Below are 26,250 nucleotides of genomic sequence, written 5' to 3'. Positions count from 1 at the left end.
TACAAATGAATGATGCTAATGTTGCTGCTGGTATTGTGCGTTAAATATTGCCCAGCTGTTGTGATTTATTTTTCCTGCCGTTATTTGTGTTGCTGGAGGACCAGGAAGGCAAATAATTGGAACAACAAGTCAATTCCAATGGCAATGGTGGAACATTCAAAAGGTCATAGAAGGCGTTTCTTTATTTCTCAACCTTATAAAGCTGCTTTGTTGTTAACATGAAGGGGCATCAACAAGCGAGGGGTAAAACGTGACCTGGGGGTCAGGGGATCTGCCCTCTCTGTGATCTGTACACTCTACATTCGTAGGAAGCGCTGTACAGAAAACTCGACAATCTTGGAGGCAGCAAAGGTCAGAGGCTTTGACGCGAGCTAACTGATGTCATGTGCCAGGTCTGCAGAGCTCCTCACACTGTGCTCAGCAGCTCAGCCTTCACAAGAACTTTGACTCCACAACCGACTAATTGCTGTGAAATGCAAGTGACCCGATAACCTTACGTCTCCCTATCAGTCCGTGGCATATTTATCTTTAATTGGCTGCAGTGGAGTTTTAGGCCCTGATCCGTCGTGTATATTAGATGACATTTAACTGCTTTGACTGACTTTTTCTTCAGATTGTTATTCACAAGATCTCAAGACAGCTATCACAACACTTATGCCTTTTGTGGGGAATAGCCTCCACATCCGTTCGTGCAACCTTGGAAATAGCTTGACGCAGGCAGAATGACAGACGTTTAGACAAAATGTGTTCAAATGTTAAAGTACAAGAAGTTAATGCGAGTGTAAGGAAGAAGAGAAATGCAGGGCAACCTTCAACAAAATAAAGACTTATATCCTCTGTGGCCCTCGATATACAAGGGAGGCAGAATGACAATATGCTGTGAACATGATTATAAGACAAAAGCTTGAGCACTTGTCTCTCTTTTTTTCCATGTCTTGACAGATTTAAATATACTCTTGGATGTGCAATTGTTATGCAGAACAAGAAGGCTATTTCAGACAATCTCTTTATGTGAAGGAGAGCTATTCCCTATAGAAATCCTGAGTTTGTTGATCAGTCTCTGGTGACTCCTGTTCTAATGACTATGAGACTCTGTGAAATGTGCGCTGAAATAACTAGACGTGTTGTGCACAGCTCTTAGCACGCCGTTAATGAGACAACTCTCAGGCTGGCTCCGAAATCACTCACTTCTAACTATACAGAGTCGGTCACTTTATAGTGAGTTCACTATTTGTTAGTGCTCTACGAATGTTAAGTATATAGTGGACTCAAAGTTTCCCACGATGCAGCGAGAACAAATAGTGGTCAATGAGGGTCACGGACCAAGCCCTATATCCCATCATGCATTGCGCTGAATGGGAAATGGCAGACTGATGAGAGCAGAACGAGGAGCACGATTAAGACAAATCTATGAGTTGTGTTTGTGGAAATAATAGATTTAATGTGAGCAGAGCAGAGCATCGCAACACAAAAACAGGGGTACTGCGTATTTATTCATCTGGTGAAATACACTCACAATCACAGCAGCAGTGGATGCCATCTCACTCATGTTTTTACCTTTCACAATTGAATCCCTTGACGTACAGTACATGCTGCTTTATTGCTTACCAGGGGGAACTTACATTCACTCTAAAAAAATAAATGGCTTACAGTTGCTCAGGCAACTGACCTAATACAGACAACTACGCTGCTTTGGGTCAATATGTTCCCAGATCTATTGGGACCTTCTTCTTCTTTTTTTTTTAAGCATTGCAAGTCTCGCAAATTTCTCATCAATGCAGTATGAAAAGTTTTGATGCAAACTCCTTGGCGAGTATTTCATGATTTTGTGTGGTTTCTTCTTCTCCCCCGTGGTGTGTAAAGGCCTTTACAGTAACTCTACATGTGTTATACCATCTAGGTCTATGATTTGGGACATTTGTTCATGTGACATCATGTTTAAGTCAGGTCATGTGTCTCTACGGGTGATTTTTTTTCCAACCCAGGATAAAAAAACCATACATTCATGCCATTTTATCTTTGAATGACGAATGCCATTTCAGAATTATTTAATGTTTACATTTTATCATTGGTTCTCTGCGGAGATGACACAGCTAAATGATTATGGCACAGATAATGAAAACAGTGAAACGCCACAGATTTAAGTGTCAGCACAGCTGTTAATTATTTTGTTCTCTAAAGCATTGCCCCTGGGGTGGTATTGAAGAAGACTAGTGTTCAGCATATTTAGGACAGCTTATGTTAATTGAAACAAAACAGTGACAGCTAGCTTAGTGCTACTTCCGTGCCAACAACTGAGAGTGTCTTGGCAAGTGATGTATTGAATTTAAATCAAATTTGGAGGTCACTAGAACAACTTCATTAACATACACTTGGCCAAGTCTTGTTTCGTTAAAGCAAATTGTTTATTGAAAGGTGGTGCAAATGGAAGAAAACGTTTGTTTTAAAATTACACAATGTATGTCTTTAGAAAAAGAAGAATCAGAGAATATGCTTTGAATGTTTTCCACATAACTATATTTCGGGATGTTTGAGGCTATTCTACTGTGGATGTGTTTGCATGAGGGGGGATTGCTGTTCCTTCATGAAAGAAGACATCAAACTACCAGCTGATGAGTCTGCCAGCTGTGGGGCGGGGAGGTCTAGTCGAGCAGTATGAGCTTCCATTGTTTTATTTGTGCTTCTGCTTTAGTTAGAATTGCCAAAAGGAACAACAATGATGTGTCTTGACAGATGACAGATATTCAGAGCCACCTCAAAACTACTTCTGTAACAGACAACAGCGCTGGCTTTCAGGGTGTGAGCATGGCCCATTCCAGCTGAGATAGAGCGTCAATGTCATAGCATGGGCTGATTTGGCACAGAGGAATGTGTACACGGCCTGCAGCCATATGCTTCACTGTCATGGTCAGGACAAATGACAGCCAGACGTGACTCTGTCACTCAGCTCGCAGCGTGAGGTGGAGGATTGTCTGGGGCCAAGAAACACAGTGAGAGAGAGGGTGTCGTATCAAAAAAACATCTCCCGCTGCAAGTGAAAGAAGCCTTGTGGAGAACTTGAAACATCTAATTATGAGGAGGGAGGAGCCTTACAGAAGTTATTTTACAAAACTTTAGCTGAAAACGTTCGCGTGTTACAGCCTCGTTGTGTTTGGTCTGGTTCATTTATAGCCTAACGTTAGCTTTCTTCCAGCTTGTTGCCCTCATGCAGGTTCAATATTTCAGCATGATATCATGTACATGGCGATTAAGTGCATATTAACAGCAAATTTTCATCACTAATATTGTTGCAGTCCGCTATTCTTTGGGATGATGCTGCAGTTTCAAACGCTGCATGTAGAAAGTGGCAATGTATCTGAATACGATCTCGGTAAATAGGAGTGTTTTACCAGCCTTCTCTCCTCGCCCGTGGTGCTCCATCAGATTGCACTGAACATCTGCTCTGAGAATAACAGGGAAATATCACGGGTGCACTATGTTGCTAAATACTACTCAAAACAACATAATAAGTGTCTGTGTTTTTTGATGTTCCTGTCATGCCAGTAATCAAGCCAGTTTAAGATCACACAATTAACCTTTTAAGGTATACAAACACACTACGAAGACATTTTAATTACCTGCAAGCTATTAGAGACTGTCATAAACCGAGAAGTGTTTTTCCCCACGTCAACACCTCATCACTGTAAAGGCCTCTTGGGTTCGCCAGCGCCTTCGGGTTTCAAAACTTACAAGGATTCCACCTGAACTGAGAAGAAAACAAGCCCGATTTCTTCCCAGCTAACTGCTTCTCTTAGTAAATAAGTCAAACAGAACACTTTCTCTGCTTTGGAGCACTTAAGCAACATGAATAATTACAGGCTATATTGGGAATGTCTGACAACGTGGTCATGAGATTGGTTGTGCTTGTCACAGGCTGCACATTAAGTCGTTATGAATACGGAGCTGTCCAAATGGGACTTGTACCATATCTTTATCAATAATATACGTCTGTCTCTCAGACTTCAGCCTTCTGTCCCAGAAATGTCTGGAGCAGCTGTGTAGAGACCTTTTGTTTCCTCTTCGTCGTTATGCCAGCGATTATGAGATTTAAGGCATTTTCTAATGGTAGCAAAACACAAACGGACACAAGTAGTCTCACCTAAATGTGTATTTGAGATGTTCTCTTTCCACTGGTCGGGAAGAAGACATGTTATCGAAGAAAAACAGCCCTATATCTAAAAATCACTCAGTGCATGAAAAGGTTTTTTTCTTTGCCTGTAGTGTCTCGCCTTGAACAAAATATAAAAGTGGGGGGAACGGTTGGATGAATGCATATGAGGCTTATCTTCATTCCCCCTGACAGACCAGAGGCTGGTCACTTCAGGGTTTTTGTTTGAGATGTCAGCATCCTTCGCTCTGAGAAATAATGAACATCCAGAAGGAGAATAAAGCATCTTTTAATAGCCTTCTGTCTCGCTGAGGTAAAAGTCAATGTGGAGACAGTTTATAATGAGGCAATCATCAGGTGGACTTCGTGATAATATTGTTACTCATATTATGTCCTGAAATTCTCTTGGCTCACGTTCAACATCCTCCAACACTCCCCCAGCCCCCAAACAAGCAGCAGAACTCGTCTTGAGCTTTTTACAAGTGGTGAAAACAACAACGCATTACATGTTTTATTTTTGAGCGTCGCCAAAAGGGTTTGCACACGACATTCATCTGGGTCTTAGTGGATTAGTGGTGCCTGTTGACTTGAAAATGTACATCTGAAATGTGATCATGCGAACAACCAAGCAGAGGATTAATTGAGGAGGAAATTCTTTCAGTCAGGCTTTTAACCGCAATGCTCCGATATAAAAACTGTCCATTAATAACGTTCATAGCTCTATATCCACTTCAGCTCATCTGAGATTATCCCTGTTGAAACCACGCTTAGTTTCATAATTTCCTCAAGATACAAGTGGTGGGAGGCCAACAGTTTGACATTTCCAGTTGAAACCATGAGGCATATTTCTTGCTGTGTGAAAGATGACTGTGGTGTGTTATATTAATTATAACAAACATCTGCTCAGAGAAACAACAGGAACTGACAGAAATGAACAAACTGTAAGTCCAAATCTACTAAAACGTAATAATGCCATGAACAACATCATGGAATATGTTTCAAATTGCCTGTTGCTCTTTCATTTTTAAAGACACAAGGCCAAAAATGATGTGGACACTTTTAACATTGCACCCATATGTCATTGTTTTGTCATTCCTAAACCGTGGATGTTAATCTGCTGCTATAGGGGCCTCTGCTCTTCTGGGAAGACTTCCCACATGGTTTGGGGACCTGGCTGCAGGGATTTGCTCCCAATCAGCTAACGGCATTAGTGAGGTCCACCACTGATGTTGGACGATAAAGGTCTGACTCACAGTCGTTGAGCTGGTTCATCGCGAAAGTGTTGGATGGAGCCAGATTGTCAGTTTGATCCTCGGCTCATCCCTGGCATGTCGAAGTGCCCTTCGGCAAGATACTGACCCCCAAATTGCTCCCAAAGGCTGTGCCATCGGTGTGTGAGAGTGTGTGTGAATGGATCGTGCTCGACTTACCATATCATTTTTTATGTTAAGAAAATCTAACAGTCATTTAATGAAAGGCATTATTGATGTATCATGTGGTTCAGGAAATACTTACATACAGTACAATGTATACCAGTATTCTCAAAATAATACAAGTAAAAGAAGCACATTTTTTACTGGCAACACTTTTGTGAAAAAAAAATAGATCAAATACTGTACATACTAAATTAAATAGAAATCTCACCTGCTCACCTGCGCCCCGTTTACGCTACATTTATGACGGGTGGAAATAATCATAGAACAGTTTCCCTTTAACACAATTCTGGCATTTGAGTGAGCTGAAAAAGTCACTGGAGAGGGCCTTTGGCGAAGTTGTTTTGAGCTTCCCCTGCACATTTATTGCATAAACAGATCCTTATTGAAGAGCATATGAAGTCACTTTGTGTTGTGAATGATATCGGAACTTCTGTTACAAGATTACAAGACACGTCTGCAACAGGGAGCTACAAAGCGCTCTTGTTCACTGCTTTTGTATGCTCTTGACTAAAGCATGGGCCTTTCAGAAGCCCTCTATTCCATCACTGCTATCATGAGAATACAGTCCTTGTATTTGCAAGAGTCATTAGGAAATTAATTTATAGTATAACGTTACACACTCTGGTGTCCAATTCAATTCATGACTGTTTGGGAAATGATATTCTTCAAATGACGGGAGCATTTCTTTCATCAATGTTGAAGGGTTAGGGTTCACGTCCGCTGCAAAGTAACATGGAAAGTTCAAGGATTGGTCAGCTTCAAAGTTTTGTTCTTTTTGGGTGATGAATGAGTAAAGAGCTCACAGTGGTTAATGATGTATAACGACACAGAACTCACTGAGGAAAAACCTGGGCACTGATAGAAATAAAACAGTTTAAAGTCCTGGAGGAGAGACTCCAGAGATTAGGTCCAAAGAATACAGCAGCACACGGATTGAAGGCAACAAGCTTTAGTAGGTGACTAACATATTGACGTCAAGTGCGTCTTCATCAGAGTCAAATGGATCAGAGTCAGACATCCACTTAAATAACGTCAAATGATTAAGATTCAGCAACTGGCTGGAAAAAAACAGGGACTTGTGAAGGCAGGGTTCACAAGTATACATCATATGATGATAGAAAGAAAAAATGGAGGCGTATATATATATATATATATATATATATATATATATATATAGCTGTTTGAGATATTGGATCAGTAACCATGTCCATAATGTATCAAATTATAAGTAAGAATGATAAATATCTTGCATCAAAACGTTACAAAACATCCTCTGTTTGAAAAGTCACGTTAACGCTATTATTGACACATTTAAAACAAACATGGCTGTCTAAGTCATAAAGCTTCAGTGAAAGGTTCTCTTGCGTTTCAGTGGGGAGAAGCACTAAAAAAGCCGCAATGCAGTTTGCTCTCCCAAATCATCTGATCCCTGCGCTTAATTGAATACTGATGTGAAAGGCAGACAGCTAGAGATAGCAGAGCAGGTTCCACGAGTAATTAAAACATGCTACTCAGCCCGTAAGGATAATTCACTTTAACTTATGTATCCTCTGTGGTGGAGGCGTACCTGCTTTAAGTGTTGGTTATTGATAAGGGATTTTCATGGTCAGCAATATGTTTGCAGAAAATGAATGCTCAGCTGTCAACATATAGAGCTATTGCAGTAATGAAGTTCATCCAGCGTTATAATTTAGCAGGTTCTAACCAGGTAGACTTCTGAGATTTACTCCATCAGAAAATTAAATCAGAGCCATTCCCCCTCTGGCTACAGGCAGTAATCAGATACCATACATGTACACGGAATGTGTTTGGTAGCTAGTGCAGAGAGAAACAGTTAATTTACATTTCGACACAGTCAATTCTAACAAACACGTGCAAGGAGAACAAGAACTTGGGCTCAACAGACCATAGATCTACACATTGCTTTATATGCATTTATCAGATAATAAGTGAGTGCATTGGGACGGTGTGGTACACAGTATGTCTCTCGGTGCATTATCCAGTCAGCAACTATTCTTTGGCAGAGATGTGGGCCAAATAAACAGCCGAGCTGTGGCACAAATTTTGGTGGGGAAATGATGTCACACTGACATGCCATTACCACAAGTCCCACTGGAATAACTGAATTCGTTCGGAGTTAATATTTGATTCTACAAAGAGAGGAAACTGGGGGGAGATATTGTTTGGTTGATGTGCATCAAGGCAACCAGTGGCTCATGCGGAGGTGCAAGAAGTGTTGCAGCAGCAGCAGCAGGCTGCCTGGTCTTCTCAGCATCAACCTTATGTTACCTGAACAACCCTGTTGTCTCCTACGAAATTACGTTCCCATACAACCCATACAACAAAACAAAATGTAAGGTTTAGTAAAAAAATAAAAACATCATGATTTGGCTACAAAAAGAAAACTGTGAGAAAGCCAGGCTGTGTTTTATTTGACATCTACCACCCTGAACGTCCTCCCTACGCAGACTTCCACGTACTTATTATTTGTGATGTGTCAAAAGCAAACGTAATCCACAACAGGATAAGTTTCCTTTGAAACCTAATTCACGATGCTGTTTTGTGTACGGGAAGGTGTTTTTTAGGAGACAGGGCTTACCTGAAAGTAAATGGTTTCCATGGTGCTATATGCACACCCTATGTACGGTATGGGCCAGGGCTGCTTATCTGGGCTTCAAAATGCCTCCGACTATAAAGAAATAATGGCCCACATGTGTTAAAAGGAGCCATTTCTAAGCCAGTAAATTGTCTCAAGTGGCACGACATGCTATCATGTGGACCAGAATTGTGTCCGGTCTCATCTATCAGCGCAGCCTTCAGACAAACCATCACAGCGGTTGTTTTTGTTTTATTTCTCGGACTTGTTGTGAGAGAAAATGTGACCTCACGATGCCTGAAGCAGTTTGTGGGAGCGTTGAAGTGTGACCGCTTGAGCTAAGGAGTTAATCACTGGATATATTTTAGAAATGTATCCCTGTTTCCCCTCCATGGCCCATCCCAAAATGGTCTATGCAGAATACCAAAACAGACTCACAAGACCATGATATTATGTAAATCCCACGAATGCACATTCATTATTTAAATAATTAACATTGTTTTCCATGTAAAAAATATGGCACAACATCAGAGAATATTAAAAATGTCTGTAACAAGAGGCCACTTTTTATTAAGGTTATGCTGTGTTCCATCTACACGACAATTTGTATCACTTTGCACTTGTCCAGTTTACGCAGCAGTGAAGTGGCTGCACATCTCCCAACAGAATAACTTCCGTTTATGAGTTCAGGGCAGCAGACATCTTTTTGTGTTCAACACTCTTGTCTTTTAAATTAAAGTGCAAATTGCTGTGTGACACTGAAGTACTCAAGTCATGCCATGAAATTACTTGGAAAACACATTTGGGCAATTTAAGTTAATTCACTGAATTTTGTTTCAGTTTGAGTTTTCTTTTATCTTTGACATTTTTCGAAAAAGCATTTTGTGTTTTGAGCTAATTTGAACTGGAATTTACTTAAAATCATTTGCGTGACAGTTAGAATTTAAAAAGATGTTGCTCTGCAGTTTGTTGATTAATTAAAAGTAGTAGCATTACATTATTTGATCCTATTTTGTAGAATATGTTTTATTTACGTGATTGCTTCTTAATTGAATTGCTAGTGATCTTCCCTATACTCCCAGAATATGGGGGAGCAGAACATGTGGGGACAACAATAGATAAAAGCCTTTGGAGATGATGATTTAATACTTGGTTTATTCTATTTATAAACATTTGACACATTTATCTTTAAACTCTCCCTTTGGCAGCCTGGATTACACAAGTTAATCTGTGTATCTCTGAAACATTATCCTGCATTTGTGCGATGTGTGTTCATGGCAGATTCACTTCTCGTGTCAAACTTGCTCTGCCTGGGAGATTAAGGTTGTGTGCGGGGGTTTACTGGAAGTGCTCAAAGAAGCTGCTGAAAAAAAGGCTGAGGGCTACACCAGGATCCATTCAAGGATTACATCCTCATATCTCCTCCCATCTTGAGTATTGAAAACCATGCGAGATGTTCAGTGACTTGCAAAAGCCATTTCATAGCCGAGGTGTTTGTCTGTTCATTTTCTCAATGATAAAGGCTATCTTGCTGTCGGTTTGGGGCTGTAACCAGCAGCAATAATGCTGAGCAGACGTATTAAACCGGTGAGAGGTCCTGCAGAGGCTTTCTGTGCACTCCTTTGGTGGGTATTCTGCCAATATTGTTGTTACAAGTAGAGCTGTTCCGATATGAAAAAAGTTGCAGTGAAAACACCTCCTTCAAACAACTGTATATGTTCAAGTTTCATGTCAAAAACAACATTTTACAAGAACATATCATTACAAAACTATAATTTTCTTCGCCCAATAGTCTAAATAAAGCTGGAATGCATGATAATGTTACTAAACTTCTTTGACGTTAGCCGTTAGCTTCGTTATTTAGCCAACCAGGACTGTGTTGCCCATTGGTTGCTAACAGCTACGTAGCTCTAGCTAGCTCTTCTGCTGATTTCAACATGGACTTGCTTTTCAAAATTGCTTTTTCAAAAAAAATAGTGTGTTCTGCACATGTGCAGTATAGATCGGGCAGCAAGTGAATTGGGAGGGTGCTGGCCATTCCATGATACTGAGAATACATGAAAAGGGACATTTCATTGTCTCGTGTTTTCTTCATGCAAGGTCGTTTTCGTACGTCTCTAATCCCTTAGCAGTTATGAAACTCCAGGAGGAGAAGCAGCCTGGTACGATTAAGTTTTTAGATTAAATCTTACAGTGATTAGATAACCAACCATTATATGGCTGTGGCAAATGAATTTCCCCGGTGTCATGTCACGTCAGCCAACTGTGGGCTGCGGATATTAGCTGGAGTCAAACCTTGCCTGGCCTCTGAAACATGGTCACGGTAAAAGTATAAAGAAAAAGAATCTAAGGAGGCCAAACTCTGCACTCCCCAAAAAATGACCCTAAAACCAAAAGTACCAGAAAAGAAGACACTCATCTGCTTCTACAGTAAAAGCAAATGGTAAATCCTCCATAAAATAACCTTTTCAGTGCTGGCCCCTGTCTGCAGGAGAAAATATAACTGTCACTCATCACATTTGAGTGTGATGTAAGTATGGCAGCCGGGGCTGTTAAGCTTGTGTCAAATGAAAGTACGCTTAAGGGACTGCGGACTGGTCATAGCTGGCATTTGTACGTTAGGCAAATAGAAAATCCAACATGAAAATGAGCTTTTCTAACGGGAACAAAATTAAAATAGCTAAGCGTTTGTGCACATATGATACTGAGAGATAAATATCTTATAACAGATAGCAGCTCACATGGCAGGTGTGCTATTTTTCAGCTTTTTTTTTTTCTCTCTTCTCCCAGCAGACCATCAGAATTGAGCAATCTCTGCCTGCAAAAGCACAATTTGGATTAGCAAAAGCCCCACTGATAGGTCAGCTTAGCCCGTAATGGAGCAGCTTAGGCCTTGTCTGCATGATTATAACATTCTTAGCAGCAGATTTGCATGCATCCAGATGTTACAGTACAAACATCTCTGCCTCCTTTTAAGCCGGACACAAATTTAGATCACAGGGACATGAAATGATGCACTTTTAGAATATCTCTATATGATGTGTTTTTGTCAAAAGACCTGATTGTATCTGCACTGCTGTTTCTAACAAATGTCTAAATCAATCTTCCGTAGCTGAACGATTTCAAGCAACACACATTTATTTGCCAAATTTACTTTATGCTAAAAGTTATTGTCTTGGACATGTTTTTGCAGAATCAAAGCATCATAATGTCAAAATGGTTGCCTACTTTAGATACACCAGACATTTCGGCTGCGACACACTGGCATATGAAGAATGTCTTTTTAGTTAATTGGCATTTAGTGGCTCAGTCGTTTTGTTCGCACTTTGCTTTTGAATTGCCATAAATCCTTGTCCAGAAGCAATATTTCTCAAACCTTTCACTTGTAAAATTACTTTCAGCTGCTCAGATTGTGGCTGCGCCTTAAATAAGAGCTCCCTCTGGACTGTTCCAGCTGTTCTGATGAGACGCGCTGATGATAAAGTGAATTATCCCTCATCTAACACATACCAGTGTGTAGGTGTGCGTACACCTTAGTGCACTCACCTACACTGAGGATCCAAGGGTGTATTGTTAATAAAAAATACAGAGTGATGCTCAGCAGCATTCTCAGCACAATCGATAAACAGGCAGAACAACCCAAGACAAGGCAAACAGAAGAATGGGGATGGGGAGTTTTGTTGATGTTGTTATTTGGGAAGGATAGATATGTAATGTTGTGTCGGATACGTTTCATTCAAAAGGTGTTCAATACAAAAGTCAGAGCATATTGCCTCTACATGGCTCTCTTAACATAGCGATGTTTGAGCCGGCGGCTCACAGCTAACGTTTCCAACAGTGCAAACAACAACAACAACAACAGTGCTGACAGAGCTAACAGTGTTTACCTGAGGGGGGACAGGAGGGTTGGTGCTACCGTTCCACGACGACGCTGTCCGTCTGGACCGCCGTATGAGCGCAGTGCAGAGCTGCGGCCCGTGAGCTAACCAGTGTGGCACACTCACATGCACTAACGCGTACTAAGAGCACGCACGGCCCGCCCAACCCTCACAGAGGGAAAGTGACTTTATCCTCTGCTGCAGGTAGACAGTACTGCACTATAGCCTTACATTGCAAACAGTTGTTTTCTGCTATAGTAATGCTCTGAATGTCATTTAGAGAACCCTTAAAGAGAATGTGAATACCAAACTAGGCAAGAAATGTACTGAAAGATCCTGAATTCAGGAAGCTCCTTCTGAAATCGGCACAGCAGTCGCCTGATGTCAGCTTCACCCCATTTTAGCCGTCCGCCATTGTATCCCAAGGACCCATTTTCATCCCTTTTCTCTCACTCGCTACAACCAACATTAATATTTTACAGCGAGTACCGAGGTGGGCCAACCTGACCAGGTGACCTGCCATGGCTGCTGAAAAGAATTTAACTTGTGACACAGCGTTTGATCGGTGTTTAAGGTGCCTTTGCAGCGTATACGTGAGAGATCTTTGGGCTGAGGGAGTTGGTTAATGTCTCATATAAAGGTAATGGATTTACTTCATGCCTCCTCTCTTTTTGTCTGTTGGGAGGAAAAAAAATAGTGCAGGATTTCCAAATGCAAAGATAACATGTTCTCAAGCACACGTAAGTGGGAGATATTCCAAATATGTATCTATAAATTACACATGTATCTAGTATTGAAAAGCCTCCTGTGCTCAGTGAGGATCCCATTACCAGCAATAACAGTCTGACAATTCACTGACAGTATCAACATGCTATGCAGGATGCTTATCACACCATGTTTCAAATGATATACAGTGTTTACAAAGAGCTATCAGGACAGGATCATAAATATTATGGTGACCTAAAATCTCTCACACACACACACACACACACACACACACACACACACTTAAAGCGTCTCACATAGCCCTCCTCAAGAGAACGTTTGTCACATTTAACTGCTGACCAGTTGCAGATGCAAATTGCTGACCAAACACTTCACATATACATTTAGATTTTTTTTAAAAGCTCATTTTAAAGCACTATTTAAATAGTGAGATCAATGCACATTCAACCGCTGTTCCATATCAATGCGGTGCTGCAGATGTGTCCATTATAGCGAGGGGTCAAACGCGAGTCACAAGGCTTTGCTGCTGCAGAGGAAATAACACTTAAATTATATTTTTCTTCAGTTATGACTCCACCTGCAGTAAAATAAATCCTAATAGAACATTTTTCCACTTGAAGAGAGCATCAAGGGACACTGTAGATATATATATATATATATATATATATATATATATATATATATATATATATATATATATATAGTATTAATAGTGAGATCATTACAGAGTCATCCAAGGCTCTTTTACTTTCTCTTTTCTTTCTCTGCCTTTTCACACAATCTAATCACAATCTGACCTCGTCTTCTCCGTCTCAGGATGGAGGGAAGAAAGTTACATCGTGCTAGAGGCACTTCAATACTGTTGAGGTCGGACATTCATCCACTGAGGAATTCAAACAGAAAACCGAAGGCTGGAGACTCTATATAGACGGAATCTTGAATCTTAATGTATTCCATTTTAGTGGGAATTCAAAGTGGATTCAAGTTGGCTAAGTTGGCTAACCCTTTTCGGCTGATCATTATAGGAATATTTCAGGCCTGTGGATGAAATGTGTCTTTGTCATCTTCATTTCCTTTCTCATTTTAATTCATGACAAAGAGGACTCCCACACCATGTATCCCTATGAGATTCCTGCTGAGCTTGAAGAATGGTGAGGGTGCAAGCTTTTCTCTGTTATAGAGAGCAAAATGCAGCAAAACTATTCATTTATATCTAATATATAGCAACTTTAACTCAATTTAATTTATTAAAGATGGGAATGGGAAATTGTGATTTAAAATCGCAGATTTCTATGTCATCGTGTGTGCGTTCAAAATAAAATTAAATACACAGCTCATTGATAATCAACTTGTGGTTTAATTATGTGTAACATGGAGGTTTCAGCCCATTTTCATTCCCAGTGCGACAAGTTCAGACGCTTTCTGACGCCCCTCAGTGTTTGATACCGAAGCATACGGCCCCCTTTATGAGACGCCCCAGGCTTTTAAATAACTACAATGTAAACCCATCTGCGTCATTATCAGACGCTCAGAGAAGATGCTCCGTAGTATAAAGACTGAAAAATCCCATGCATGGTGAGAGGGTGAGGCGGTGGTTAGTTCAAACAAACAGAGGGCGTTCAACCAGGAGACTTGTGTGCAGGTCTCATGTGAAACCAGCAACGCGTTAAAAACACATGTCCTGTGGACTATTTGGAGCGTCATAGTTTGACCAAAGCAACCCGCTGCGTTAGAAAGTGATGCCAAAGGGTCCTGGCCAAGAGTCAGTATCGGAAGTAGTTCATACTTTTCCCCCACTTTTCTCAAATACTATTGGTCAATAACAAATCAATCAAAGTGTAGCTTGTAGAAGGGGAGTTGTGCTTGTCTGTAATCAACACACGGAAGCACCGGTACGACGCAAACCAAATGCGTGGGAACGCATGCACGCCGCGACGGCGTCGCTCTCCTTTTTGAACGGACCTTCAGACTATTTTGCACAATTGATTTACACTTATTCCTCTTGCTATAGCTTTGCATAGCGTTTGTAGACTAACAAAAGCATTTAAGAAAAAAATAAGGATATGCAAATAGTCAACGAAGAGTCTAGCTTCCCTCTGTGAAACGTGTAAACAGCAGAAGGTTGATCAAATATGTAGAGGCAGCTGTAGTATTGCTGCTCTCTGGGCAGACAGAGACCGACGCTGACATTTCACCACAAGTTTTATGGCACACATTATCTAATTGTCTTGAGATATGAGATGAAATGTAACAAGTTTGCCTGCTGTAATGTTTAGCCTGATATTTTGTGAGTTACCTTAAATATCCATAAAAAAAGGAGAAAACCACCGAAGTCTTTGAATCAAGATCTGTCTTTATTAGAGGCACCAATGCGGCTGCACACCAATGAAGAGTTTGTGCAGCCGCCTCCTTTGTGGTGTCACACTGACCTACAGCTCCATAATGAAATGGAGAAAAAAAATGGAGAAAAAAGTAACTGATAGGATATTTCCTGGAAAGGTTCATGTTCAGGTGTTAAACAGATAGTGCTGGCAAATAAATAACCTCTTGGATATAAAAAAGGGAAAGACAGACAACCTTTCAACAGACCTCGGGGCAACATATGGGCAGAATCAGGTATCCAACAGGCCGTCATAAATCATAATCAAAATTAAACAAAAATCAGTTTTGCTCTCTGTTGCACAGACTGAAATCAGACACAGATGCTGTTTCATTTGGTGTCTTTAATGACCGGGTTTATTCCATTTGTTTCTGATGATAGCTTCAGCCATATGGCGTTGCTCTGATGGAAAGCAGGTTTTATCTTCTGCAGCCACTTGTTTATTCCACACAGTAATTGATGCCCTTCAATCATCTTGTCATCTTGTCAGATGCTGCCTCACTGCAGGCTTGGTGCACAGTGTGTGATTGGGAACTGCCAGGAAAGCTCATATTTTAAGATTAAACTTGATAATTTTACACCTGCTGTCTACCAATCACCTCACATGAAACCACTTAATGCAAATATGCCTTAAAATCTCATGAATATGTCACGTACTAAATGAGCAGATGATGAGAATTTATGTAAAAAAGAAAAAAAAAAAAGTTTCCTCTGCGGTCAATTCAGTGAAATGAACGCATCCTAAAGTGCCGGCCATTTTCCTCAGACAAGGAAATCTATCATGTTCAAACTGTCATATTAATTGGTTCTGCTTAACTGAGCCGGATCTGCAACATTTCCAGGATGTAAATTTCAGCCTTTTGACTCTGACGTATTCAGGTGTGACTTCCAATTACATTTGGCCAGTTTGTGCTTTTCTTTGAAAAAAAAATACACATTTTGAAAGTGTTTATACTGTTAAGATTTAAGGATGAATAAAACATAATTTGTTTTTTAAAAAGGTGCAACGTGGAAAATGTGGCCAGAATTGTAGTTAAAAACATTCAGAAAATGAACAAAAGAATATGAAGAAGTAACAGTTCTTCGGCTTCTTGTAATACCACTTGTTCCCAGAGAGGCGATGTTGAGTCACTGTAGCGACCAATCCGCCCTCAGTCCAGAGAGCGAGGAAACATTTATTCATCAAAGCTTGTAAATTCATGAAGTTATCTTCTGGCAAGGCTGATATAAAGTCCGGTTCGATAGCCTGAAGAAAATCAAAACCCACCTGGGCTTGGTGCCACTTTGGATTTATTGCACTAAACACTCTAACAAAACACACAAACCATGCAGACCAGGGTTAGTGGCACAAACATACGGATGGCTGACGGAAACTAAAGGCCGACGCAAAAAACTTGAAGATTGTAAGATACAAGAGCGGCAGCGTGGGTTCTCTCCAGGTTCTCTCCGGGTTCCTCCCACAGTCCAAAGACATGCAGCTTAGCTTATTTGGAGACTCAAAATTGCCCGTGTGAACGTGAGCGTGAATGTTTGTCCGTCTCTATATGTGCCCTGCGATAAACTGGCGACCTGTCCAGGGTGTACCCTGCGCCTTCGCCCAATGTCAGCTGGGATCGGCTCCAGCGCCCCTGAATAGGATAAGCGGTTTGGATAATGGATATATATAGTACAGTATTAAGTATGAAATGCTGCCCCCCTATGTATTTAGACACTGCATCTTTAATATAGATACATGTCAAACCATTCACAGGATATTTCGGTTAGCAGATGCCTTTTTCTATTTAACATACTACTAATGTTCTCTTCTCACTCTGTCTTCCAAACTAAATCAATAAATGACACTGACATTTCGTCTATGTATATTTTGCTGCTGCTGCTGCAGAGCTGGAACAAGCACATCACAACTGCTTGTTTTTGTAGCGGCGACATCGACAACATTGCATATTGAGGGCAATTGTGATCAAATTGAATGAGCTCTCATCAGCTCATCCAAAAGGAAAATACACAAACAAGCAAAGAACAATAAAGGAAGAAAATCATCTTTCCGACTGCTGCTGTGGTATTACAGCGCAGATGAGCCATTATGTAAGAACTTTATTTTTGGTTTAGTTTGTAGTTTGTACTGTATATTTTGTTCTGGGCTTGTGAGGAGACATCAGTGCCTTTTTATAGCCAATGTTAAAACTAGACGCTGAAATTGAAAAAGCAATATCCTCTGAGTTTGTGATGTGAGTTATGATAACTTCCGTTTTCTCCCTGGACTTTAAAACAGTTAAAAATAGACTAATTTTCAAGCTCATATACACTGTTTTGGACTAATGATGCGAGGTACTACAGCATAGCAAACATCCCCATAGTCACCGCATTTTATTTCATGATGTTTTCTGTCCAAAGTGTATCTGAACACGGCTTCAGAACTCAGCGATGCAGCCTGGTGATGTGGGGAGAGGAGTACCTGGCTCACTCACTGTTGGAAGTGGGACGGTCTATAGGGAGATCTCAGGAAGAGAGTCGGGAATACGGTTTTGATCAGGACCAGCTGTCACTTCTGTCCTCAGCTTTTCTGTTGAAACTCACAGTCCTGCAGAAGTACAAGTAGAGTGGGGAGGCTGTGTTGTGTTTTAATTAGTCTCACCATTTGTTCCTGCCATTCAACAGACATGGTTTGCTTGTCCCTATAACCAAATTTACTCAGGAGAGACCAACTATCATGATGTAGATTCATTTATTTCTGGTGGGGTGCTTCGTCTTAAATCCCACCAAGCTCAAACATGTTGTATTGGATTACTGGGAAGGTGTGTTCTTGTAGGTGAGATGATGGACTCAAAGATATGTTGTCTGTGATCCATTAAGGTCCCTTATGATGGAGGTGAAAGCAGAATACTGAGGCACAATGTATGACAACAGAGATCAGAATGTAAAACATATGTTGGCTGCAAAAGAGACTCGGCCAATCAGATGCAAGACAATGTTAATGTAGTCATATGGTTCACGGAAATGCATGGAGGACACATCACACGAGACAATATTCATGTGAAATCACAATTGAACAGTCAGTAGGTCTATTTATATTACATGAATACATCCAGTGGATAGCTTCAAGGCAGGAAAAGGATCCTCCCACTGCTTTCAGGCTGAAAGGTCAGATTCAGGTTGAGAAAAACAAACCAAACCAAACTCTCCACCGTTACTTGAGCCTGATCTGATCACTGAGAATGGCAGCGTACTTCTGTATTTGTTTTCCTCCTGCAAAGCTGCACCTTAACCGTAACAAAACAATGCCTCCCACTCCATAACTGACCCTCTAAGACCCTCTGCTCTGGCCTGTAGGCATGTGCCAAACATGTATGCATCCACTTGTTGAGAGCCGAGTGCAGAATGACTCATTTGACAGACCGCTTTTTTTCTTTCTTTCTCTCCTCCACCTCTCAGTAAACCAATGTCTTTGTTCTTTGTCCTGTTGTAATCACAAACATGTCACTCAGAGTGTAATAATGGGATTATTCATTGCAAACTGACCACAGTATCTCTCACTTCAAATGTCCTGGCTGACTGTTGTTGATGAAAAGCCGCTTACACCCTGGATTGATATTTGAAATCGGACTCAGAGTAACACCTGAATACAAATGCCTTTTCGTTATCCTCCCTATTGTCTGCCTGCACTCTCGGTTAAGACGCTGGTTTGCTGGGAAAACGCCAGAGTTTCCAGAAAACGCTTGTACATAAAATGACTCCAGCTTTCATCTATAATCACCTCTTTTTATAAAATGTATACGATTTATAATAAGTATCTTCTGCAAAGGGCAAAGACTCCTGATTGACAGTCACCAAACAACCCACCAACTACCGTCAGATTGTGATTCATATAGAACTGATTGGTGCACAGCAGTAAGTGACATCACCTTTGTCCAACTGCCCCCCCCCCCACACACACACACACACACTTCAAATCAATGAAAAGAGCAAGCAGAGAAAATAAATAAACATCATGAGAAGAAATAAGTTCTAACTTTGACGGACAACCTCAAAGACTCCTGCACGTCCTACCAGAGAGATTACTCTCTGCCTCAATATTGACAAAAAACAAAATGACACTTTTCTACTCTATGAATCACACCTCAATATTATCACGTGCTTTTTTAAGGAACTAATCAGTGGATCACAGAAGTCTGCCCACATCACTGGCACCGTCTCCAGATTGTGCTTCTCCGAGGACTCAAGAGCTTATTATGAGCCGACTCTTTTAGAATAATTGATTGTATTTGACATGACATGTAGGAAGCTCGGAGTGATACTACGCAGCAGAGCCCTGATCAATCCAAATGAGAGACTAGGGGAGCTTTTATTTCTCTGCCAGAGTTTATTAGAAGCAACTCGGTTTCTCTGGAGAAACGCTCTTCCTCCAGAAACAGCTTGGACCTATTAGTGTCCGGGAATGTAAATTAGCGTGATCCCTCACCTCATCATGCCTGGAAATATTCCCCGTACACTAGTTTGACAGAACATAATGAAACATTGAGTTGAATGCCGGGCCATGTTCCAGAGCACTTTTGCGGTAGACGTTAAGGCATGAAAGATTTGCTGTGATCCGGTATACTGCACGTTCAGGATGATGAATCAACCTTTGGAGACGACTGCGCATCCTTCAGATCTGAATTTTCCGTGGAACGGGTGTGAAATGGATTTCCTCCCTAAGTTAAACTACACAACCCCAATACAACTTGAGTGATGTAGTTTAAAAAGGTGGATTTTCTGTTTTTAGTCTGCATTTGTTTGGTTTACATTTAATTTATCTGGTTGCAAGGGATTTTACTTTTTTACAGAACTGGAATATTGTGAGACTTCGTTCAGCTGTTTTCCAAGGAAATGTAATATAGAAACTATTTTCTGCTCAGTGAAGTATCAAAGAGTCCGTCTGTGTGCATCTACCACATCTCTCAAAGCAACAAAGGTAATTCCCTCGTATGCCTCTCACTGTAGAGACCATTAAAAGTTGCTCCAAGTATGAGAGGCCTTTATCTTTCCCCCTCTGTTTTCAAATGTAAATAAAACCTCGCACACGAGTAGAAAAGCAAGAAAGTAAATGCTGGGTGGTGTGTGCTCAGTCAGAAGCAGTAAACAGCAGATGGTTCGCGGGGCCTCTTTAGCGCTATGGATTTCATTTACCTACCCACCTGAATGACCCGTGTCGAGCTGTGCAGCTGATATGAAGAAAGAAGCGTTAACAGTTTGCTCTTGTTTACTCCGGTTCCACTAGACTGCAAGGCCAGAGGAGTCGTTTGCCATGCACGGAAGAAATTAGCTTGTTTATCAGCATTTTGATTTCCGTCCCGCTTCGTCGTCCCACTGACATTTTGAGACGTACATGATCCATGACTGATTCCCAATCAAAATGGAGCCTCGGTAACACAAAGTATTTGGCTTGTGCAGTTTTCATTGTGGCATAATTAAATGCACGAGGATTAGCGTCGAGCAAATGTGGACAATAGCTTGTTTTGTTTACGCCTTTCGTAAAGGTAACCTTGAACATCGTACATCTGTCCTGTCGTTTGGACCTGCTCCAAAGATGCACATCACGTCACCAGTAAGACGCCACAGCTCAGGTCCATACATTAGGATATCGGTTGTTTCAAGGTGATTTGCTATGGTGTGTTTTTATTACCATAAGTGGTTGAGTTTGCACCCTCGGACCACCTACTGTACTTCTGAGTTGAGTTAAACTGCAGACAAGAGCTTAAGTCCTTGAAAGGTTACAAAAATCTTCAGCCATTCATTACTGTAAGGGAGGAAGTGTGGAAAGTGATGAAAACGAATACTCTTTCTAGTCACTATGCTATCAGTTGATATGTTTAATATCACATTACAGGCCCAGAAGTAACCACAGTTCTATGCTGTCAAGAGACAAACACAATCCAGAGGGAAATTACCCATCAGGAAGGCAATACTGTTACTGAGATGCAATTACCAGGCCACTAGTGAGACTTTCAGCCCAGTATCCATGGGTGCTTGTGTGTGTGTGTGTGTGTGTGTGTGAGGGTGGTCGATATGTGCATAACAGCTCTTATGTTTTGCAGAGTAAATTGGATTCTTTGCTGGAGAACAGTTAATTTAGAATATGTCCAAGATGCAAATGATTGATGTGACTATATCGTTACAACTGTAGGTTTATAGTGCACGGTAGCCTTGTGGGGGAAAATAAATATTACATCGAGAACGAAATAGCTTTCATCCTAGAGTTATGGAATTGTGGAAACATTTTTCGGACCCAACTCTGCTACTCTCCAGATGGAGTGATTTGAGTTGGCTGTTCACACATTAATTTCTAAGCTAACATTACTTCATTTGAGGGAAAAACTGTATTCACGCTGTGATTTAGTTTAACTTCATTTTATTGTGGATCTCCTGTGCTCATATTTGTTAGTAGTGTCTTACAGAGGATTTAATGTACCAATTTAGCGCTCAATATTATAGCCGAAAAACAAAGACAACGGCACAGATTGGAATGAGCATCAGTGTAAACATTGCTGAAGGCGAATGCTACGCTTTATTATTGATACAAAAATAGAAAGTGTGGAAAGAAGACTGGCTTTTGTGCGTATGGTGTACTCGGCGTCGTATCCTTCAACTCATCCTCGCAAACCCAGTTGGACATAATTGTGGCAAATGGCTTCGCATGGAGATGAATTTCTCAAGTCGGGGACATTTCTATTGTACTACAAATTATCACCTTGATTCTGATAATGAATCACTGCTGCCTTCAATGAACAGCCCCTAACCTTAACCGAAGCACAGAGAGGAGAAGCGGAGCCTTCACCCATTGCAGGGGAAGTGCATGTGCATACGAAACTGCCTGTTCAGAGTGCGAGCCGTGCATGCATAATAAATGTATGACAAAACAATACCCCAGGCACCCGATTATTAATGATATGCAGCGAACTCATTATTGAAGTTCCAAAACAGCTCCTGGAGTAACACAGATGGAGTCAATTAAGCAATGAGCATACTTGCTTGCCTGCCGTTTCATCTTCTTTCTTTTATCTCTTGCATATTACTCCGTGGATGTAATTAGCTGTATGTTTCTCCTCACAACATAACGTCCAGTGTTAATAACAGCTATTTTCGCTTGTAATTTCAGATAATGTACTGCTTAATAAATGTTCCAAATTTGCTCGAGCTGTGTCCTTGGGTATTTCATTTGCACTGCAAGAGGTGTTGAGGAAAATACTGTGCTAAGCTGACTTTTTTCCTCTCTCTCTTCCCCGGTTTGTGTTCCCAGAGACCTGATGCCTCAAACGCTGGAAGGGCAGATCACCATGGAGAAAACGCCCAGCTACTTTGTGACTAACCATGCCCCGAAGCGCATCCACTCCATGGCACGGGACATCAAGCTTATTATAGTGGTGCGCAATCCTGTCACTAGAGCCATTTCAGACTACACACAGACTTTATCCAAGAAGCCCGAGATCCCCACCTTTGAGGTTCTGGCTTTTAAGAACCGGACGCTGGGTCTTATAGACGCCTCGTGGAGTGCGTTGCGTATTGGAATATATGCGCTCCACTTGGAGAGCTGGATGCAGTATTTCCCTCTCTCCCAAATGCACTTTGTCAGCGGCGAGAGGCTCATTGTGGATCCCGCGGGCGAGATGGCCAAAGTGCAGGACTTCTTGGGGCTCAAACGGATCGTCACAGACAAACACTTTTACTTCAATAAAACTAAAGGGTTTCCGTGTCTGAAGAAGCCGGAGGACAGCAGCACTCCCAGATGCCTCGGCAAGTCTAAAGGGAGAACTCACCCGAAAATCGACCCGGACGTGATTCGGCGGCTGCACAAGTTCTACAAACCCTTTAACATGATGTTCTACCAAATGACCGGCCAGAACTTTGAATGGGAGCTGGGGGAGGACAGTGAATCTCGTAGCTCTCAGGACTAGCGGACTGCGGCATGGCACGGCGCAGCCACACCACCAGCCTTCTTCAATAAAACTACTATTGTCTCGCTTCGTCTTCAGAGAGAGGGCTTGAGCACGCCAATCAATCATGGCCGTCTTTGCAGTGTCTGTATCCATTAGCAAGAGTTTACTGACATGCTTTTTCTCTCCCTTCAATACTAATGTTGTTGATGATGGCAAATCATTATTGTAAATACTAAACATAAAATATATTTATATTTGTGAAAAGGAGATGATTTATTCCTTTTGTTTTTAAAGCATAGAGCTGATATAAAAAACCATGTTGACTATGGCAATGCATGCGATAAGTTAAGTGTCCTTACCTCATGAGCCCTAAGGCTAAACTCTGTCTGTTTCTTATCCCCTTACTTTCCTGCAGTTGCCCTCACGCCCACTCACCAGCGTTACAAAAGGATATTCTGTTTCAATGGCTAAGGCCATAACTTGCTCTGTTTTATGTCTTCTCACTGTCCTGCTGCTTTAAAAGAGAGAGAAAAGAGAAGAAATTATAGAAATGGAGGACAATAATCCTCTGACATGTGCTCATCTTTTCAGTTGTCCATATTCTGAGTGGAGACAATCCTGTTTTTGTCAGTCTAAGTTTACCAAAGTGTTAATTTACTCAGTGTTCTGGTTGCTCTGCACTCATTAATTGCACACATATTCAATGAGAGCGCTGCTGCCATCATTCAATAATTGGATTGTTTCACTGCATAGTTGAACATTAGCATACTGATGGCCATGCAGTCCGACGTGGTGCAGTATCGGTGATTTTGACAATTTTGATAATTTGACCATTAAATCCATGTACTACAATTGTCAAGGGTCAGCTGTGGATCAAAGTATTCTGCATCTTGACAAAAACAATTTCCAGTCACCCAAAATATCAATCAACCCTCGCGGCACTCGGCTGTTTGCCTTGCGAGTCTCCTGTTGTCGCAGTAACACATGTCAAAGGGGAGTGAGCGGAAGTTTGTTAACAAACATCTGCTGCGACACGCTCTTCTGTCGTTAGAGATTAATGGCGTGTTAAATAAACCGCTGCCGCTGGAACAAAGTCAATGTCAGAGAGAATTTGCTTGTCAAGGAAAAGCTACATACATGCCCAGGTAAATTACCAAGCCATTACTGTATGTACTTAACTTGAATGAGATGATGTGTGGCGGCGAAATGTGCTGTCATCAGAGGTTGACTTGTGAACAGCAGGACTAATTGGGCAGATGCTTGTGTCGAAAATAACAGGGTTTTGCTGTGAAATACTCTTTTACTCATGCAATGAAATGACACTGACCCATCATATTTCTTCATTCTTTCTTTCTTTTTTTTTTATTTGCGTTTCTTGCAGTGCGTCTGTTTGTTGTCTCTGGACTTTTCATCAATCGAGACAATCAATACAGCCAATGAGTCAATAAATACAGTCTGCTACACATCACTGGTTGCTACAGCTATGATGCATTGCTCTGTTAATCCTCCCTGTTCTCTGGCCATGGATAGCTGGATTGGTTCACTCTCCGCAGACCTCTCTGTCACCCTGGGGAGGCCGGCACCAGCAGCTACTTACACAGAGCAATTGATTCAATCAAAGTAAGCGCTATACTGCCCTTTGTAGCGCCAAGCTTGAACACTTACCTCAGACTCTCACTATCCCAGAGTCACAACTTCCACTTTGAGGCTTTTCTTTGCAGCCATCCTTTGGTGCTTTCTGAAAAAAATCTCTGTCTTGCTGCACTTTTACCTCCTTTATCTTTCTTTCTCGCTCCACACAATCCATCCTCTGAGCTGCTGTGGCATGGCGGGAAGCCGTTTCCCAAACGGTGCAGCATTCTGACATAATCGGTACTGAAACAAGCTAATCATACATTCAAATGTGTAAGTATCATTGAAAAAACCCACTAATTAAGTGCTTGTGCACAAACATGTGGGTATCTGGAGCGCCTACGAGGAAAACTGAAAAATAAAAAGTCAGGTTTTTTTTGCAGGCTAGATTAGAAAATGTGATTCAACCATTAACAATTTAAAATATGGACTTAAGCTCCGTGACATCACCCATAGCCTTCTGAAGAGCAGCTGGGAAGCTCAAAGTGGGTTGCCATCTTGGCAGTGACGGCACAGCCCGACTACATGCTAATCCAAAACTGGGCAAAGAGGTGTACCGTTGTTGGAGCTGAGGCGGTCCGCGGTGACGTAACTGACCAGAATGCTGGCGGCCATGCCCTCAGTTATGCGTAGTTAAGGCTCCAACAATAACTTAAACAGATGAGTTATACAACAGTTGTATTGAACTTTGGCCATAGAGACCAAGTATTGCAGACAGAAGGGGAATACAGGTATACTCCCGCAGACAGTTGGATAAGAATAATGTTTGTTTTATTAAAGCTGGTAATGTCATTATAGGGAACACAAAACACGGTTTCCCCGAGCTTTAGAACATGTTTAATCCACCTTTCAAACAAGACAGTCCCTCCCACTCAGTCTAGAGATTCTCAAAGAAATCCACTGAAGGCACCCTACAGTCTTAACAGGACAGATGAGGAATCCATTTTCCCATCTATGAATGTGCCCTCCTGCTGTCATTTGCATTTCCAGGATCACACGCATGAGGGAATTCCTCTCCGAAGCTAAAACTTGGATCCAACCGCTCATTAACAGACAGTCTCACACACACACACACACACACACACACACACACCTTTTTCTTTTGTACCTCTTCCTTGCTTTAGGTACAGGCGAAGAACTGTGATACATCCTGTGAGAGTTGCGACGCATGAAAGGCATGTTAAGCTGTCCTTCATGTGTTCCTCCCGGTGGGGGTCACGCTGCGCTGTTTGGTTCATCAACATCAAGTGAAGAAGACTAGTTGGGCGAGCATCGCTCGCTCATTAAGCTGTCACTGCTCAAGTGCCATCATCTCGAAACAAACTACAAATTCATATTTGTCAGTCATTACTGACAATTTGGCAAAGTGCTGCGGCACTAATTCATGGCTTTAAAAAGACAACCTCCATGCACCTTAAAAGGATTTGCAGTTGCAGCGTGTGTGTTTATTTTAGGATGAAAGGCTGTAATCTGTGTCTGAGAGATGCTTTAAAGTGCACACTTTTCTGTTTTATGATCTATAATTATATAGCACTGTAGGGA

General features: G+C 41.4%; 1 protein-coding gene across 1 annotated transcript in view; it reads left to right on the top strand.

Annotated features, from left to right (window-relative positions):
- Positions 1-23,094, top strand: part of hs3st4 (heparan sulfate (glucosamine) 3-O-sulfotransferase 4) — a gene marked incomplete at its 3' end in the record, with an annotated part of 68,566 nt that extends 45,472 nt beyond the window's left edge. The window contains exon 2 of the mRNA XM_079177997.1: positions 22,440-23,094. Coding sequence (XP_079034123.1) covers positions 22,440-23,094 — 655 coding nt within the window. The remainder of the gene's footprint in view (positions 1-22,439) is intronic.
- Positions 23,095-26,250: the final 3,156 nt, after the last annotated feature.

This window comes from Pholis gunnellus (assembly GCF_910591455.1).
Source record: "Pholis gunnellus genome assembly, chromosome: 17".
Taxonomy (NCBI): domain Eukaryota; kingdom Metazoa; phylum Chordata; class Actinopteri; order Perciformes; family Pholidae; genus Pholis; species Pholis gunnellus.
This window is presented reverse-complemented; position numbering and strand designations above follow the sequence as displayed.